A 19,950-nucleotide genomic window follows, 5' to 3' on the forward strand; every position below is an offset into this window, starting at 1 on the left:
CATTTTAATTTAAAAAACGTCGTGCAGAGAAAACATACCACGTGAGACGGATTTCTGTCTTCTCCGGCACACGGAAAATAACTGCCTGGTTAATTTGTACGCAGTGCGTTTGTATGAAAAACTGGAAGTTAGGGTGCAATTGGAACAATAAGCCCATCGGATATGATACCAGAATTACCTCTATTTTGGTCATGAATTAATCCGCCTATTCCCGTACTGTACCCTGTTCAATATTAACACAAGCCGTGTGTGCGGCTATATAGAGCAATCACGCTAAAATCCTAATATTTTCTTGATTCAATTTGTTAACTTGACTAACCTTTACGTGCGTGGAGTTACACTCTGGTTAGCCGGATGCCTATATAGTTTGCAAGAATAGATACTTATTGCCGCAAACAAAGTTTCCGCCGGCAGCACGCATCCTTTGATTTTCGGCGGTAATCGAATCTGGCACCTTTACAGCCGTGCGCCGCGCGTCGCATGCCCTTCATGCGCTCTCCACAGACGGTTTTACGTCGAAGATGTACGAGTGAACATAAGAAAATTCCAAACCATAATCTGTTCACTCGCCGAATTTCCAGCGAGGCTCGAGTCACTCGTATATGCCCATGTGCAATCGCGCGTATAGGCCTATATATATATATATAACAAATTCAAATGATAAGTTAAGGGTGTTTAAAATTTCATCAGCGAGCTTTCGAGACGACTCTCTCGGCGCACAATGAGACACAGGAGCTCTGACCAACGTGCGCGTGGAGACGCATTCACCACCAGAGCCTAATTACCAACGCAAGAACAAAACGATATTAATTTAATTACCCGTAATGATCTAGTTCAAATGAACGACGAGTTAACGGGATAGGTGTTTTGTGGTTTCTTCGCGTTGTCATTAGACGGCAGTTACAGCGCCATTTTTTTCTGCGGCCGTACATCTTCTAGGGTTTCTCTAGCCAATTAGAAATTCTATCGTCGCGTAAATTTGCTATATTTCGTTTTTTTTAACAAAACGCGGATAACTATAAAGCAGTAATGAACCGTAATCGCATTTCGTGGTTTAACATGGTTATTACACCAAACTCTACACACGCACGCACGCACGCACGCACGCACACACACACACACGCACGCACGCACGCACGCACGCACAAACACACACGCACACACGCACACACGTGGGTGTGTGAGCGTGTCCGTGTGCGTGCGTGCGTGCGTGCGTGCGTGTGTGTACGTGTAATGCACCGCGTGTGCATCTACTGTCTACAAACTACGCAAGCATGTAACGTCCGTTTCAGGCCAAACTCTATTTCTAACCTTCGCGAAATCGAGCCTCACCAGCATCGCCGTATAAAGTCTGATAAGAAGTCTGACGCGCCAGCGCAGTCGTCGACGCGTGTGTTCACGTGAAAGCATCGACGGAACAGCGACATACGTTTACGCACGAAATCCGACACTACATCTAACAGATACTCCGTTTAAATTTTAACCCGTTTGGTTCAAATGCGGCGATCGAATGTCATTGCGCCAGACGACTCTCTTCTTGATATTACGTTCCCGCGAGACAGCGTATCTTGTTGATCTATGCTGACATACGTACGCGCGGGCGCGACATATAGGCCACCCGCGCTGCTCTTAGCTCGCAAGCGTAGCTACGAAGTCGAGGGTCCTCATTGAGTCTTCTGTCCGCCTCTTTCCCCCAATCTCGTTATATATATATATATATATATCTTAAATATACATATCCCTCCAACTCTCTCTCTCACACTCTCTCTCTCTCTCTCTCTCTCTCTCTCTCTCTCTCTCTCTCTCTCTCTTTATCACTTCCTCGCCCATCGTCTTTTATTCCCCTTATAATGGCTTCCATTAAGGTGCGCGGTTATTTCCCACAACGACATCTTCCACTCATGCGCCTAGACCCTCCGTAGATGCCTCGTTCAGCGTCAGTCCAGACCGAGGCGACAGAGATCTACATAATCACACATTCGGCAGCTACTCTCGCTCGTGTATATATACATACATACATATATACATGTGTATATATATATATATATATACGTGTGTCTCATACGTTAACTCCAGCACCCGTGCAGCGTTCGCTGGCGAGATTACCCTTCTAGAGCCCACCCGCGACTGTCATCATCACTAACGTCCGCGAGCAACCCGCGAGAAAAATAAGGCGTCCGAAAATAATGCGGCGTCATAACGATGGACACTCTCAATCCAGTCCGCCAGACAATGGGGGCGCGGTGGGAAAGGGTATTTCTTTACATTAGCAGAGCAACCTCCCGTCAGTTGCCCACCTCCTCCCCGAGCGAGCCTTACCCGCCATTAGAGCACAGGCACTTGGAGCGTTTCAATAAAAAATATAATGCTAAATAAATACGAAATCTATTTACTACCAAAGTCTTAATGTTTCTCACATAAATATATAGTATAATTATATATATTATATTATATATATAAGTATAATAGTATAATAGTATAATAGTATAATAAATATATATTTATGATCGTCAGTGCTGCCAGCCCAGCGTAGCTGTGCCAGGCATCCAGCTTGTGTTGCAGATGAGCATTTGGACGGCATTTGCAGGAAATTCCGGCCAATAATAGATTGAAATGAGAGTATAGAAACATTAAGAACTTTGCCGCTAGTAAATAGATTCGTTATTTTATTAAAGCATTATATTTTATTGAAACGTTCCAAGTGCCTGTGGCCCGCGCGTGGTGTTGTGCGTCCCACAGCGCTGCGAACTCGCACGCCTCCGCTCACACGGCGGCTGAAACGTGCCGCGTGGCAGGACACGCTGGCAGGGGAGTGGAGCGCGCACATTAGCGCGCCCATAATGACCGAATGTTCGTGTATTTTTTTACACGTGGAGCAAGGATTTTAAAACCTACGACCGACGAAAGTATCTCACAATACGCTGCACAAACCGATCACAATACTTCCAGTACCTCTGTTCCGGCCGATTTATTTTTAACCAATTATTAATTGTTAAATATATATATATATATATATATATATGTGTGTGTGTGTGTTGTGGTGTGTGGTGGCCTGGGCCCACTTCCTGCGGGGCCCAGGCTACCACGGGGGTAACGGGGCGGGGGGGGGGCGGGGGGGGGGTGTGTGGGTGTGTGTGTGTGTGTTGTGTGTGTGTGTGTGGTGGTGGGTGGGTGGTCGGTGGGTGGGGTGGGGGGTGTGGTGTTTGTGTGTGCTGTCGCGTGGGTTGCTGTGGTGTTGTGTGTACGGGCGCGCGGCTGCGCGTGCGTGGCGAGTGTGGGGGCGAGTGGTGGTTGTCGTGAGAAATAGATAGCGACTGGGTTGGGGCTGCGATGGTATCGCTTGCCGTGTGTCCTGGCGTGCGTATGTAACGAGCCTGCAGAGTAAAGAATCGTTGTCTTCGAGAAGCCGTTGCATCATTGAATTTCTCGCGCGCCAATAAACTTTAATACATCATATTGCTATTTGTTGATACTCAAACATACAAATAAATGAAATTCATATATATAAAAATATATATTAGACGAAACCAATGAGCTTGAAGGAATATGGGGGAGAGAGCGAGGCGCGCAGAGAGGCGATATCAGACAGAGGCAAGACGGCAGAGCAGAGACAGCGAGCCGACTGAGCACAGAGAGAGAAGTGCAGATCCGAGCAAGCACGACGACAGACCAGGAAAGGCAGGTGCCGAGAGAGAGAGAGACACGAGGCAAGCCGCGGCCGGAAGGTTGCAGCGAGAGCTGAGAGAGCAAGGATTCGCATCGCAAGCGATAGAGAGATCTGGAGAGAGACGAAGAGGAAGAGGAGAAGACCCCCAGGACAGAGGAGCGAGACGAATGACGACCGACGCACCCGAGCGGACAGAAGAGGACAAGCGCCACTCAAAGGACAGGGGGCTAGAACGCACGTGAGAGGATGCAGCAGAGAAACACTATAAAAGCATATGCTTAGGCAGCTACGTTTTGAATCATACACGCGTAGAGACAGATACAAGTCCCCACGCACATAGCCAAGAGCTGCCGGAATAGGCGCGGCTATGATGGCTTTTAGTTATACTTATATAGCACCTAACACGCGTCCCAATATGTAACCCAACCAACATTAAGGAGTGTAGACAAAACGGCGGGGATGGGCGCAAGCTACACCTGTTGCATGGTGGAGTGTGCTCATTTTTGATCGGACTAACTTGCAGTGTGGCTTAAATTCCTGCTGTGGGGAAGTCCTTATCAAGGACGGGTTCGACGTTTAACTGCACAAGGGCGTTCGTACGCTGTGAGTTTATATTGCTAAAAGATTGTAAATTGCCGGCCGGAAGGCCGGAAATGGCCGGCCGAAGAGGAGAGGCCTGGCCCGTTCTACCAAGGGGCGCACAGCGGCTCCGATGTTGTTCAGGGCGAGCGAACAAAAGGATACGCAATGACGTATCGCCTGATTTCGTTTGCGCGGCTGACGTCGCGATGATATGCATAGGCTTCACGCCTGGCTGAAATGCTCCTGGGGGCTAGAGCTTCCAGGCCTGCACATACGCGACACACAACAACTAGAGATCGCGGGCGGTGCTGTGCGCGGCGCACGCACGTCGGATCCCTGCAATGTGATTCCACGCGCCCGAGTGTCGACCCGACGCGGGTCGAACGAGCATTCGCTTCTCTTGCATCAAGCCAGCGGTTCGCCTCCACCGAGAATTACGCGTGCCGGGTCACGTGGAGTGAACAAGGTATTGTGAGTGCTGGTGTGTGTGCGGCCTGTGCGTGTGCGTGTGCGTCGTGCGTGCGCGCTGTGGGCGTCGGGTTGCGTAGTGCGCGTGATGGCGGTGCGGTGGGCGCTGCGCGTGCGCGTGTGGGTTCGGGCGTGTATGTTGCTATGTAATGTCATGTATGTAGTAATGTATGTAGTGTGAATGTATGATATAATATTATATATATATATATATATATGATGCATATATATATAGATATAAGCGCGTCTGCTGCCAAAGGGGATATATATATATATATGTTTATAGACGGGAAGGATATTGAGAAGACAGCATTTCTCGCGGTTTCGACAAGTGGTTTTTCAGATTCTTCGCCTAAATTAGTTACGTTAGCCTGCAATTAACCAAAATGCCTGTCTGAAAAAATAACGGGAAGATTTGTACGCCGACATGAAAGCCACATTGGAAGCACCGGAGTGTTTTGACCGGAGTTCGCAGTATAGATATTCAGACCGTCCCCTGCACATCACTTCCGCATGCATGCACAGCTTTATATCGATATTCCACTCCCTACGCAATGGGTCCCTGCCTATATATAATGTAAGGTGATTAAAAATATCTAATAGTTATATATATATGCCTTATAATAGTGATGTCTTGTTCCTTGCCCTCTGCACAACGGCAACCCACCTCGATGAATTTGCTAATAACAGCGGGACTTTAAAAACTGAAGACGCAAACCGTTTCAAATATTTCAAACTCACTACGAGGAAAGAGATCAGTCTCGCTGCCACGAGCTTCAGAACGCCAACAGTAAATCCGGCTTGTTTTTTGTTTAGTTGTTTTTGGGGGCTATGCAGGACGAGGCTTGCAACATAAAGGCGCAAAGTATTGTGCTCGGATTGCACGCTGCCATCCTTTCTGGCCGGATGTGCCCACCTTAACGCGTGTTTCATTATGGGGATTATTCGGACCAGGCTGGTATGTCTGCATCGCCGTGGTGCGTCGTCTCTTTCTGCGCTGCAATGCTACAAAAGCCGTGAGTTCGCTGTGCGTCATAGCCGCGCGGTCCCGCTTTTGTGCTCGTTAGTCTGCCCTATGTGTGTGTGTGTGTGTGTGGGGGTGATTGTGCTGGAGCCAACCGTGTCCGACTGCTGTGTGTCGCTGCTGTGTGCTGTCCGTTGATTGCATGGGCGCGCGGTTGTGTCGTCGCTGTGGTGCGTGTTGTGTGCCGTGTATGCGTGTGTGTTTTCGCTTTTTCTTTATTTTGGGTTTACGGGGTCTCCGCCTGTTGTGTGAGCTGTGCTGGCTGTATGTGTGTATCATGTTCTCTCTCTCTCTTCTTCAATTCTCGCTCTCTCTCTTCTCTCTCTCTCTCTCTCTCTCCCATCTTCTCTCTCTCTCTTTCTCTCTCTCGTTCTCTCGTTCCGTATTTCTCTATGTGTGGCCGAGTGTATGCGTCTGTCTGCTGTCTGTTCTGCCTGTCTGGGTTGTTGTTGTCGCTGCGTGACGTGCGTCTACACATAACACAGTTAAATCCTGCTTCTATTCGACTAATACATCACCGTGGGCCGACAATAGTTGCTCGAAGTTTTAATTTATTAATAAAAAGATTTTAAATAATGCAAAGTTTAAATCGTGTGATGTAAACGGTAGAATAACAAGTTAGTGGGCTCAAAGTGTTGTTAAGGTGATTTAGCCCTTGCCGCCCTTATCCCTTACGTGTCTTGGAACTTCAAAATGTACTCAGTACATGAGAACTTCCACTTTTTAAAAATTTAAAGAAACCCGTTCCGTGGCGCAGAGAAAACACTTACAGCGTGTGAAGCGGATTTCTAGTCTGTGCTTCCGGGACCGGAAAATACACTGCCTCTGCGTTAATTTGCTACGCAGTGCGTTTGTAGTGAAAAAACTGGAGAGTTGCAGGGGATGCAATTGGAACATAATAAGCCAGTCGGATTATGAGATACCAGAATTGCTCTATATTTTGGTCTTTATGAATTAATCGCGCCATCTTATTCCACGCTATCTGGCGTAGACCTGCTTCAATATTAAAATCCTAATATTTTTCTTGAATTCTCAAATTTGCTTACTTGAGCTAACCTTCTACGTGCGTGTGGGAGTTACACTCTGGTTAGCCTCGGACCTGCCTGATATAGTTTGCAAGAATTAGATACTTATTGTCTCCGCAAATCATAAGTTTCCGCCGGGCAGCCACGAATCCTTTGATTTTCGGAGCTTTGTACGGTCAATTTCGAATCCCTTTGGCACACCTTTGACTGGGACCGTGCGCCGCGCGATCGGCATTGCCCTTCATGCGCTCTCCACCAGACGTTTTTTACGGGTCGAAGAGTGTGACGATGTGCAACATAAGAAAAAAATCCCATACCATAATCTGGTTCCAGCTCGCCGAATTTCACAGCGCAGGCTCGAAGAGTCACTCGTTTAATGCATGCCATGTGCCAATCGCGCCGTATTAGGCCGATATATAATATATCAATATTCAAATATAAGTTAAGTGGTCGGTTTAAGAAATTCGGATCACGAGCTTTCGGAGCGAGAACTCTTACCTCTGGCTCTTAGCTTGAACCATCTCCCGCAATGTCAAGTATCAATGTTCAATGTTAATATCGAATGTCAATGACAATGCCGAATCGTCAGCTGCAAACTCCGCACGCATTATACACACAAACTCTCGCACACCACGCACGCACGCACCGACACACACGATGCACATTATATTTCATAATTTATTAGAGAAATGGATTCATATACATTAACAATCCCAAAATTTGCAAAGCGTTGGGTATAGCCATATGTGTTTAATATTTCCATCATTTACGGTATATTATTTTTAGGCCCCGCCTTACCCTATTCTGTTATAGTTTATGCCTCTTGCCCGTTTTAAAAATGGAACTAAAAAAACGCTAGAAGACGACGGCGGGGGATTTCCGACCGGTCAGCCTCTTTACACTCATAACTTACGACTAAGCACGGTCTGTCTCCCTGCATCACCCATACTACGCTCTGGCTATGACAACCGAAGGTGAAGCCAATTCCATCTGTACGACTATATACCGGACGGTGCGTCGGTGGGATAGCGCGACGGATGGACGGACAGACGGGATGCGACAGACGAGCCATAGGGCGGACGGAGCGCTACCGAACGGATGCGACAGGACGGACAGGAGCGGAGCGGACAGAACGGCATGCGACGGTGACGGGACAGGAGGAGCGGCAGAGAATGGATGTACGGACACGCGACAGGAGGTAGGGACAGTATGGATGGACGGCCGAACAGGAGGTCATGGATACCAGTGGTATGGATGGACGCGCACGCGACAGGAGGCAGGGACGAGACGGATGGCCAGGACGGACAGACGGATAGAGAACGACACACATGCCACCTGCCCGTGCTAACGAGCCTCCTCATACATCACATCATATCATACATCATACATCATCGTCGTATCATTCTTCGTCATCATCATTTGTCATACCGACGTGTTCATCGTCATCGTGCAATCATCAATCAACCAATCATCCCCAGTCTACGATGCATACATGACTTCCATCGATCATCATTCATCATGACCATCATACATCAGTATCATGACAGCGTACCTATTTAGCAGCAGGATATGCTGCAACCAATATGATCGTCTACGATTCTGGCCACACACATCACTTCGAGCTTGAGCGCACACAGTCATATGCACCTGACAGTCGTCTCGCAACAGCGTTGGGTGCTAGTGCCGGCGATGTCCGTTTACCCACCCAATATGGTTCTGCGGTTAAATGGAGGGCCCTGCACGATCATCGTATTGAGCGGCTTACTACACATCAAAACCGATGTACTTGCCGAAATCACCATAAGATGCGCCTATATGTTAACGCTGAGGCATGCGGTTAATGTGAGCAAGCTTGTTTCTCTGTTAGCAATTTCCCGTTAAGCGAGCGAAGAAAAAGATCTCACAGGCGGCTCCGCGGCTGCGGATTCCTCGTGCATACCATATCTCTGTCCATTACGTAAATTTTCTCGGCCGCGTTCGTAATCGCACGGAGCACCAGCGCCAGCGTGCACGGTCTTGCCTCACCTCTAATCTTGAGAGAGTCTGAGCTTCGCACCTTGTGCAACATAGCACATGTCTCCTAGCTCTCACGGCTATTTGCAGCCAGAATTCATGTCTCAGACCTCTGTCTTTAAGGGCGCTTTATCTGGTTGTCTTCGTTCTCACAGAAAGATTTCCCATGCAGACCGGCTGCCGAAGTCTATGTCACGCCCCAGAGAACGGTCCAATAGCTCTTCTCCGCGCAGGCCTTTTAGCTGCACTATATGACACGAGTCTCAGACTCAAGTGCGAAATCTCCTTACCTAGAGCCCTATACCTCCGTCATACAATTGTCTACGAAACCTGCCGACAACTCCGCACGACGTTAGTCCGGACGCGCCAGCAATGCTCCGACTTGCCGCCTCACGCCGACAGCCGAGTACCAGACCATTGGGAGACAGAGTTTGCTTACCGACGATGTGAAACGCGCGCGCACACATATACTCGTGATTAAATATATGTGTCCAGCAAGAAACTGGAAATGGCATCGCATAACATTAAAACATCAAAATGTGCAAACGCTATGGCATAATGTATGGCTATAATATCTTCATATAATTCCATTACATTGAACGTATTCTTTGTTTAGGCCGTAGCCTATATCTTTAAGTTTATGCCTTGGTTTGATAAAAAGCCTGAACACAAAAAAAGCGTAAGAAGCACGACGCGCGGACTCGTGTGCGCGCTCTAACGGCTCCCGGACCCCTTCGTGATTCTACGCAGCGACGATCATTTACGACGACTCATAATTACGACCTTAAGCCACCAGTCTGCTACCTCATGCATCACCATACTTACGGTCTGAGGCTATGACAACCGAAGGTGAAGCCATTTCTCAGTTCTCTAGCCTACCACTATATATACCGCGACGGGCGTGTGGGATACCTACAGCTCCGCGATCTGACGGTCTGCGGCTTGGTTTGCACTGCGCAAGCAGACCTATGTGCACTGCAGACCTGCGGTCCCAGCTAGACATTTCTGGACCACTTGCTGCAAAGAGCACGCACAGGAGCATGATCGGATGAGACAGACGCCGTTTTACAGACGCTAGATCGCCGCACTCGTCACAGAGCAGATCTGCGCGCTGCTCCATCGTTTATGATCATGCCAACAGGGTAGACGTACGCATACGAGGCGGACGAGGAGATACAGCACGGGACAGCTGAGAGAAAGCAATACAGGCCTTGCTGTCACCGTCCACTCCCACTGATGGTCCGGCACGGTGCGTGATACGGGACAGCTGCAAACGGGAGAGATACCATGTACCATCGCTGAGCTCGACTGGAGCATGGACTCATGGCTCCTGACCGGGAATATTCCTTATGCGTTCTCACGGCAGTGGGCATGATGCGGACATCGCCACAGCGTATGATAGTCGGGCGAGTTGCATCCATCAGCCCAGAACCTCCAGTTACTCCGCCCATCCCAATTCGAGCGCAGCCTGATCTTGCGCCGAAGAATTGAGGGGCCTTGGATCAGCTTGAGTCTGCCCTCGAGCCGGAGTAGAACTATCTACTGGCAAGCAGACGCCAACTTGACATCATCCCTCGTTGCGAAATGGGACACTGCGACGTGTTCTTTTTCACGTAGCGACGCAATTCTCACGCGGATGGAAACAGGAGTGCAGCCCCTGCAACCGCGGCAATGTACCACGGTACGTGCGCGAGAATTTTAAATTCATGGCAGTTAAATCAATTCAGCAGACGTGACAAAGATCAGGAAATGTTAGTGTTAGAAAGCTGCGCAAATTAATCCTCACAACTTTCCCCCATAAAAGAACAGGAAAATGAGTGTAGACGGACAGGATGAGGCGACAGGCGGCCCTGATATACTTTAAATTCCTTCACATCATTGTAAAATTTACTTTTCTAAACGTACAATTTATTTTCAAAACATCAAACCAATTTTACTAACTTGCAATTTAATTGAGACATAGTGGCTTTCAAATCTATAGCGGTTCATACACCTAACCAATTGAAAATATAAGTTTTTAAAACTTAATGTGAGACACCGACGAAGAAATAAACGAATCAAGCTTCGACTAAGCCATTCTCGAAATTAATTATTTTACTTTTAAACTAATGTGCACACATCGAGAGAGAGAGAGAGAGAGAGAGAGACGAAAGTTTATCGCCGAGAGTGGGTGTGAGCAGCGGTCGTCACACGGGCGCAACGATAACACTTGCCGAAAGTAATTAATATACAAGCTCATCCGCCAGATGGCTCGCCTATTTATCCTCCCACACACAAGCACGCACCCACACGCACGCACGCACGCACGCGCACACGCACGCGCACGAGCGCCACCTCTCTCGCTCAGCCAAGTTAATCACTTAGCACGCCGTTTTGATCAAGCCGATTTGCATAATGGCGCCGAAATTTTGCTCTCACCGCCCCGCGCGCTCTCTCCGCCCCACATTACGTTTCATCGCTATGTATTAACAGTATGTTAGCCATTTACATTAGAAATTTACTCGATCTAACATAACATAACAACGTAACATTACGTCACACGTCACACGCGTCAAGTCCGTCACGGCGCGTCACGTTACACGCGGGACGCGTCAAGTGTGTCACGTCACGTCACGTCACTCGCGGCACGCTTTAAGTGCGTCGCGTCACGTAACACGAAGCATGCATCAAGTGCGTCACGTCACGTCACACGCGGAACGCGTCCAGTTCGTCACGTCATGTCACACGTAGCACGCATCAAGTGCGTCTCACGACACGTCACGTCACACGCCGGACGCTTTAAGTGCGTCACGTCACGTCACACGTCACACGCGTCAAGTGTGCCACGTGACGTCACGTCACACGAAGCATGCGTCAAGTGCGTCACGTCACGTCACACGTGTCAAGTGTGTCACGCCATGTCACATTACACACGCGGCACATTGCCGGTTAGCGGGGCACGCGATCGCCATTCATCAATGAGGGAACTACGCAGGGAGGCAGGAATTGGAGCAGGGCTACGTGCGCGCCGCACCATATTCCTTTATGAATAAGCCAGTAGTTACCAGCACACACGCGCCCACGAATCAGCCTTGGCCGACGTGGAAAGAGACCACTCTGCAAAGCCCGATTGCCTCTCACGGAAATTCGACACTCCCTACGCACACGCACGCGCACGCACGCACGCCAGCACGCACACACACACACACACACACACACACACACACACACACACACACACACACACACACACACACACACACACACACACACACACACACACGCGCGCACACACACGCATGCACTCACACGCGCACGCACACACACGCGCACGCACGGACACCCGTCGTTGTCAGCGGCCAGGGCGTTGCACAGTGTTTCGGTTATGATCGCTTTCGCTAGCTCAACACACAACAGCTTCCTTTCTCGTGATATCAAATCGCTCGAGAGTTGAACAGGGAGCAGCGGCGACGCGATAACGTCGATTGTCTGGCCAAACTTTAAAGCTCTTCTGGGAGCGAGCTCGCCCTGACGATAAACGACGATCGTCACTCGTCGCCGTGGCAACGAGCCGCGATTGTCACCACGATAAGCCAGGATCGTCGCCTTGACGATAATTGCCGATCATCCATGCCAGACTGAGCTGCTACGTGACAGCCAAGCAATCATGCGAATGAGCAATCTGTCCACCCCGTCCACGGCATAGGCTAATAACGGCTCAGGTATTCTAAGAGGAATTTTGCACAGCCCAGCAATGACGACACAATCGCCGCCGTCGCGTGCAATAACGTCGTGATCAACATCACTTTGCGAGAATCGGTCACAGTTAGCATAACGAATGAGCATGCCATTGTATGGTAAGTCATTTCAGGCGCGTAAAATCAGCGAGAGTAATCGAGAGTAGAGGGAACCGATGTCGAGAAGATCGTTTGTTATCGAGAAGATGGAACGGTGGAATTCTGATATTGCTCGCAAACCAGGCCACCTACTTGCTTATCGACTTCACTCAATTTGACGGACGAACCGTGCTTGTGGCTTTTCTCGGACCTCTGCTTTTTCTCAGGGGTTCGCTTCTTCATTGGCGATGTTTCGTTTGTGGTTTCGCCTTCTAATTTCCGCTAAAACACAGGAAAGAATCTCTGTAGTATTTTTGCACATATATTTGTTCCAAACGCCGGCACTAACATATCATGGGTAGATGCCGCTGGGGTTTTCTAATGACACAGTGGCGCCACCTACGCTGCGATGAACTTAGCGCAACCGTCGACCTGTTTGTGCTTAGCTATAATAACCAAATCTCTGAACAGAAACTCCGAACTGTGAAAACACTGCCAGTCATGCTGGCATTCGTACACCACCGGTGGCTTCAACCCGCGCTAATTCTACCTTCTTTTTGGAAATGGATTCCGGATCCTCCTTGATCTTCCGCTTGAGTGGAGAAGCAGCAGGAGTGGAGGTTCTACTACTGGAGGCACTGCTGCCAACGTCCGATCCTTGCATCCCACGTCCCGCATCATCGTCATCATCGTCGTCGTTGCCGGATGGCTTCTTCTTTGTACCCGGTGAGAAGAGATCAGCAATGTCTGATGTCTCCTTCGACTTCTCAAATAGGTCCTACAAGAAAAGAACCATGAGCGAGAGCCACACGTGCTGCCACCTAGGGTGCAGAATCCGATGTGCGAAGGGTCGGACACGAATCACAAGCCCTTTCAGGGTTGCCGTTGTTGAAAGTAAACCGATCTTACAATAGTTTGATGAATAACTCTTGCATTACATACCGTCAGGTTTTATCAAGACGAAATCAAAAGGAGTTACGGTGCTGTCACTGAGATAAAGCCAAATGCATCTTATTATAGCTTAGTAACAAATAATTCTCCCATCGGCTATAGCCACAAAATTCCCGTGTGAAATATGGTTAATATTCGTTGTTACATTCCGTGCGTGTTAACCAATATTTCACAACTCGGCATCTTTTTCATACGCCCCAAATTTATTACTCAACACGTGATGTAGCTGCACACGTGCAGGTAAAACTGTAAATACAAAATAATGCACACTAAATATTATGTAGCTCATGTCATGTAATGTTCATTATATCCAAAATTATATAATAAAGATCCAAATTATAAGAAATTAGGCGAGAACCAAGAAACAACACTTACAATGTATGGTGCATCGTGGAAAAATGCGCGAGCGCACGCAAATGTATAAATACGGCTCAAGCAAAAGGCCCGCGCCACGCACAACAGACGCTTTTATAACGCGACAAGGAAACCCGCGAGTCACATGACTAAAACATAATGTAAACGAGCAAAACGCAGCCTAGATGAACTGCTTAAAATACCGAGTGAAATAAGAACTGACAGTTCAAGAAATACTACAGTATGACACGCTTAGAAGAAATGATGAGAAGAAATAACATTCGTAGTGTCGCTGGTGCCTGTTGTCAAAAATATACCTTAACATTAGTCTTAATAACATTTACCTTTTCCTGGTAGATCAGACCTCTATACACTGCGTATGTGAAACTCATTATGTGTAACTTTATCAGTAAACTCGTAAATCATCATTATTTTTCAGTCAACTTTCTACGAGAAAAAGTTTATGTTAAGACTAACGACTAACTTTGTTTCTGACGACGGGCCCCTGGCACATACCCTGAGTTGGTTGAGATTGGTGGCCGTCTCCCAATCCTTGTCATCGCGAATTCTGGTCACCCTCGGAAAACGGATGGAGATGCCATCCGCCGTGTGACTCTCCGACTTGCTGAACTCTGCTCCTACGATCTCCCACACCGGCGCCACCTTGGGGTCTGATATGACGAAATCCGGTATCAAGACTTTGTTGATCTTCAACCATTTGGGAACTTTGCTTTGGTCCTGGTAACCATAGAAGTTTTATATATATATATATATTATGTTCCATATTATACACCATATGGAATAGCCCTCAATATATAATAACCAATATTGATAGTGATTAGGGGTTATAAATTAAGGCAATTTAAGGGTTATAAACAAGGGTGTTGCCTTATTTATGGTGAGACAACCCAGTAGTGGGGGAGGGCTATTATACAATCAAATTAAAATTGCTTGCAATTGCTACCTTGTAAATTTGTGGTGTGTCTAATGTATCATAGCATCTTATAAGTCGCAAAATACATTTAATTATCATGTATGACACGGAACTCGGTGGTGCCATCACTCTAGACTATTCTATTTGTTTCAAATTGCATTCCAGTTTCAGATGGAATATTCAATAATACGACAACAAATCACGCGGATATTTCCTTATATAAGTACTAATTCGGAAAAACCTTGCTGATTTTGATCATAGGCAGCTCCTTGTTTAGCCGTTCTAGTGTCTTGTCGTCATGGCCACCGCTGCACTTGGTTACTGTACACCATTTTCCAGAGTGGGGGTCGTAGGTGCCCATGAGAAACACTGACATCATGCCGCCTACAAATAGGACATAAACATGTCGCAGTGGAAAAGCTACAATTTATCAGCCCCTAAATCGCATTACTGCGATAATAATACACAATACGTGCCATACACGCAAGTCACATCTATGTCAATGCCACATGCATGCAAGCCCCTCGTAACAAGGACTGCTTAGACGAGTGAAAGCGAAGAATTGACGTAAATACCATATTTGTAAAGCTGCAGCTGTCACAAAGCATGTCATGATCCCATACTAATGGAGGTGATCAGAGCTGGGCAGCGTGAAGTGACTTATCCTGCGATGCCGTCGTGTTATCTGCATCTACCTACCTTTGCTGCCACTTCCATAGTAAGCTCCAAGCACGGCCAGGTCAGCTGCATCCGCCATTGCACCCTCATTGAGGTAGTCTTTCTTCACCTTCAGCCAATGTCTCTTGCCAGGTTCATAGATGCTCTGTGTAAATAGTAGCATAATTATCTATCATGAGACATATATATATATATATATATATATATGTACATTCACATGTACCTGTGCACACACGCACGCACGCACGCACGCACGCACGCACGCACGCACGCACGCACGCACGCACGCACACACACACGACATCATGTACCTCACACTATAGCACAGTCCTTTACCATGATATTATGTACCTCACACTATAGCACAGAGTCACGTACCGTGATGTCTTTTAAGACCAGACCTTCCAGTCCTTCCCTGATAGCCCTTGTGATCATTGCACGAAGTTCTGCTGCAGTCTGCCAACAGAGATAAAATAATTATGATGATATGGTTCGGTTAGGATTCGGTTTAGGGTTATGGTTAGTGTGTATGTCTGCGTACGTGCGTGCATTCATGCGTGCGTGTGCCGGTCAGCCGGTGTGTGCGCATATGCGTGCATGTGTGCGTGTGTGTGTAGATATCTAGTTAATGCATATTACAGTCAAACCTGTGTTAGTAGACATGAGTATAGAATGAACACCTGCACGTCTATAAAAAATACATTTGGTGGTTCCCTTGAGAGGAATTTATACAGTGAAACCACTTCTATACAACAAACACCTGTCTATCAATTTTTATCCTGAGGAACCCTTACATGAAAGGGTTGACTGTAATTTATGTTGGCATTATGACCCATGATGGGTGTAGTTATGGGATTAAACTACACAGCTACTAATAAAGCAAAATTTAACTACTAAATCTAATGGGATCAATTAGAATCTAGACTTACCGTGACGAACTTCATTTCAGAGAACATGACATGATTGGGGACTTCTGTCATGTTATCATGCAAGAATTTCCTGCGCTCCTTTATAGGTCTGCAAATAAATAAATAAAATTCTCACCGGCTGTGACTTACTGCATTATGATGCAGCAGGTCAGCTCCTGAGCAAATAACCCCCATGGTAATCACGATTTATAAAGGGATACACATGCACATTGGCACCTGCGACGATTACAATAATATCGTTGACCATCCAACGCTATATTACTGAAAATAATGCTAACAGAACACGTCCTTTCATCTGGTAAGCAGCTGTTACATGCATCACTACTCTAGTATAGTCATGGTTATGCAAATCACGAACAACTTACGTTTCCATCAGGTTTTCCCCGTTGAAATGGAGACAATCAAACACAAAGAGGCACACTGCCGCATCTTTAAAAGCAGATTTCTACAAAGAAAATGGAGGTCTAGATGAAACATCCACTTTATCGGTCGATATTTTCAAGTGACAAACGCAACTATGTGATATAAATTGTAAAAATATACTATGTCGCCAGAATGATATATGTATGTTACGTATGAAAGTGGAGGCCTGGACAGTCTGCACGGAACAAACTGTACTGTGTTACCCATGTTGACTAGATGTGATATATATATATCAAGAATACATAATGGGAGAAGAGTATGACATCGTTTTAACAGCGTTTTGCATAGTTTTCAACTTGAAAATAGTCTATCAATATGTGAATAAATATATTCAAACTTTATCTTGTTTTCCCATATGACACCAGCAATTTACCTGAAAATCGTATGTGTTCTTCAAAAAAGTTCTTTGAATACGACACGGTTTCACACAGTTTTCCCAACCATTTGCATCTCGTTGACCAATGTTTGTTATCGGATTAGTGTTCTATTGTCTCTGACGGGACGCTGGGGGGTGTTGGGGATATTAGGCATCAAATTGTATTCAGTGTGTAATGCGTTTCCAGCGTGCTAGAAATAAATGCGAGCTAGCAGCTGATTTTAGCTGTGTTGCCATCGTGTTCCTGGTGATAAGGAAGCAAAACAAGTGCTGTTACTGTGCTTACCTAATATCCCCAACAGCCCCCAGCGTCCCATCAGAGACAATAGAACACTAATCCAATAACAAACATTGGTCAACGAGATGCAAATGGTTGGGAAAACTGTGTGAAACTGTGTCGTATTCAAAAAACTTTTTTAAAGAACACATACGATTTTCAGGTAAATTGGTGGTGTCATATGATTAAGGAAGAATCATAGACGAAAACAAGGTAAAGTTTGAATATATTTATTCACATATTGATAAAATATTTTCAAGTTAAAAACTATGCAAAACGCTGTTAAACGGTGTCATGCTCTTCTCCCATTATGTACACTTGATATATATATATATATATATATATATCGGTGTCATACTCTTCTCCCATTATGTACACTTGATATATATATATATATAAATAAATATGTTAGCTACCAACAGCCAGCCAACAATGGGAAGCTACCTTGTGCACACCCAACGTTCCGAACGGGAGCGGCTTCCCAGTATTCGTATCGATGAGAAGCACCTCTGCATCGAGAATCATGTCTTTGCCGTGCGGAAATGCCCGCGGAATGAACTCCTTGAAATGCTGCACCTGTGGGCACAGATAACAACCGTAGACAACTAAATGAGTACTCGTTAACCTTAATGTTAAACCACGCACAGTAACTTGGTACCTCGCGGGCGCACGAGTGCATTGCTCTGTTAAATCGATGCCTGCAGAGTAGCAGCATGCATGCGCGCATTCATCATACCGCTAGGATGTCTCACGGCACGAGTAGATTCAAACAAAGAAGCAGCATCTGCGGTCGTGGCAATGCCGCTCGGCTACTCGTGCTGACACCTGCGTGCGCTCGATGGATATAATAATAACTTTTTTTAATAATCTCTTTGCCTTAATCTATCTCTATTTTATCATTTCTAATGATCTATTAATCTCTTTAGTAATGAGGAGGAGACGGACATACCTTGTGAGCGAGAACGGGCTTCAGGCTGCGGCTGAAGTAGCTGAAGCGGTCGCCCTGCTTGTGAACCTGCACACGCTCACCGTCGTACTTGATCTCGGAGTACATGCCGCTCGGACAACGCTTCAGCGCAAACTCGACCGACTTGCACGGCTCCGCCTGCGAGACACGATACTAAACGAGTCAGTACGAGACACGGCCTGCAAGACACGACACTGAACGAGTCAGTACGAGACGCAGCCTGCGAGACACGACACTGAACTAGTGAGTACGAGGCATGGCCTGCGAGACACGACACTGAACTAGCGAGTAGGAGACGCGGCCTGCGAGACACGACACTGAACTCAGAGTTACTGTCAGGGATGTGTTAATACCCAGCAGATATCACTACTCTTCACACACGCCCAACACCGCATCACACACATCAACATCACTAGGTGCACCGATGGTAAACCTAGCATACATGTGGAAAGACTGGACACAACACTCACCAACATGGGCAGGACGGGGGTCATCAGGGACGCTCGGACACTAATGGACTTAGCCATGCCCGGCTTGCCCGTCTCGCGAGCCTCTCGCTGGTTCTTTAACACTCGATCGACGACATCTCTCAGGTCTCGCGACGCTTGGAATGCAGGATAGGCATTAGCATCCAGACCCTCCAAGCTGCACAGAAATATACACGTGGATTAACACCTCGAGTCTATTCTGAAAATACGCAACACACGCATTAATGAAGAATCATTTATAGTGTTAACAAGTGTTCAGGCTTCTCTCCACCATTTTATAGGAAGGGAGAAAATTATAGTGATCAATAAATGTCACACAGGTGATTTATGAGAAATCAAAAGGTAAGAACAGAATGGCTCAGAGAATGATAGAGTGACAACGAGAGAAATCTGAGGAAAATTGGTGTATGTTGGAATAGTGATGCTCACATGTGCTTGGATCCAGCATTGATCCTTAGGTCATGCTTAATCAGACGTATTATCATCTTCAAATCATTTGCAGTGCTCCTGAAATCGACATACAATATGATAAACAGCACATTACCTGATGATATAATAACTACACTTTCTTATCTTTTACTATTACTATTATATTACATTTATATTATTACTTTAACTATTATATCTACTACTACACATCTACAATTTTATCCTATAAATACAGCAGACCTACGCTACCATAAAGCATGTATTAATTCTCATTACGGATCATTTAGTTATGATGTGATTAATGATGAACGAATCAAAACTTTATTTATTGAACGATGATGTTATCATGTGTACATACCTTTTGGCCATTCTGGTCAGAACTCTTTCCTGGTCATCTTCTTTGGTTTCTGCTGCCAACTGGCCAAGTAAGTGATCGACCTCAGCCAAGGTCAGGGTGCTTTTCGCTGCAGGCTGTATGTCTGTGGTGCTCAGCTCAAAAAACTTGAAAACTGTCTCTGCAACATCACCCTAAAATGTGCAAAAACACTGT

The 19,950-nt window shown here is 46.6% G+C and overlaps 1 protein-coding gene across 4 annotated transcripts in view; it reads right to left on the bottom strand.

Moving 5' to 3' along the window:
* LOC106806460 (DNA ligase 3-like) overlaps positions 1-19,950 on the bottom strand; it is a 51,425-nt gene that overhangs the window by 25,194 nt on the left and 6,281 nt on the right. For all 4 annotated transcript variants that reach the window (XR_001393548.1, XR_001393547.1, XR_001393549.1 and 1 more), the window contains exons 8-20: positions 19,759-19,928; positions 19,401-19,478; positions 18,954-19,128; positions 18,466-18,621; positions 17,961-18,092; positions 16,806-16,885; positions 16,441-16,528; positions 15,890-15,967; positions 15,533-15,656; positions 15,075-15,217; positions 14,416-14,637; positions 13,145-13,372; positions 12,748-12,876 (exon numbers count right to left, since the gene is read on the bottom strand). Coding sequence is in view for 1 of the 4 variants with exons in the window: in XM_014808399.1 (XP_014663885.1) it covers positions 12,748-12,876; positions 13,145-13,372; positions 14,416-14,637; positions 15,075-15,217; positions 15,533-15,656; positions 15,890-15,967; positions 16,441-16,528; positions 16,806-16,885; positions 17,961-18,092; positions 18,466-18,621; positions 18,954-19,128; positions 19,401-19,478; positions 19,759-19,928 (1,803 nt within the window). In the remaining 3 variants the exon portion in view is untranslated. The remainder of the gene's footprint in view (positions 1-12,747; positions 12,877-13,144; positions 13,373-14,415; positions 14,638-15,074; positions 15,218-15,532; positions 15,657-15,889; positions 15,968-16,440; positions 16,529-16,805; positions 16,886-17,960; positions 18,093-18,465; positions 18,622-18,953; positions 19,129-19,400; positions 19,479-19,758; positions 19,929-19,950) is intronic.

Source organism: Priapulus caudatus, unplaced genomic scaffold (genome assembly GCF_000485595.1).
Source record: "Priapulus caudatus unplaced genomic scaffold, Priapulus_caudatus-5.0.1 Scaffold161, whole genome shotgun sequence".
NCBI classification, from domain to species: domain Eukaryota; kingdom Metazoa; phylum Priapulida; class Priapulimorpha; order Priapulimorphida; family Priapulidae; genus Priapulus; species Priapulus caudatus.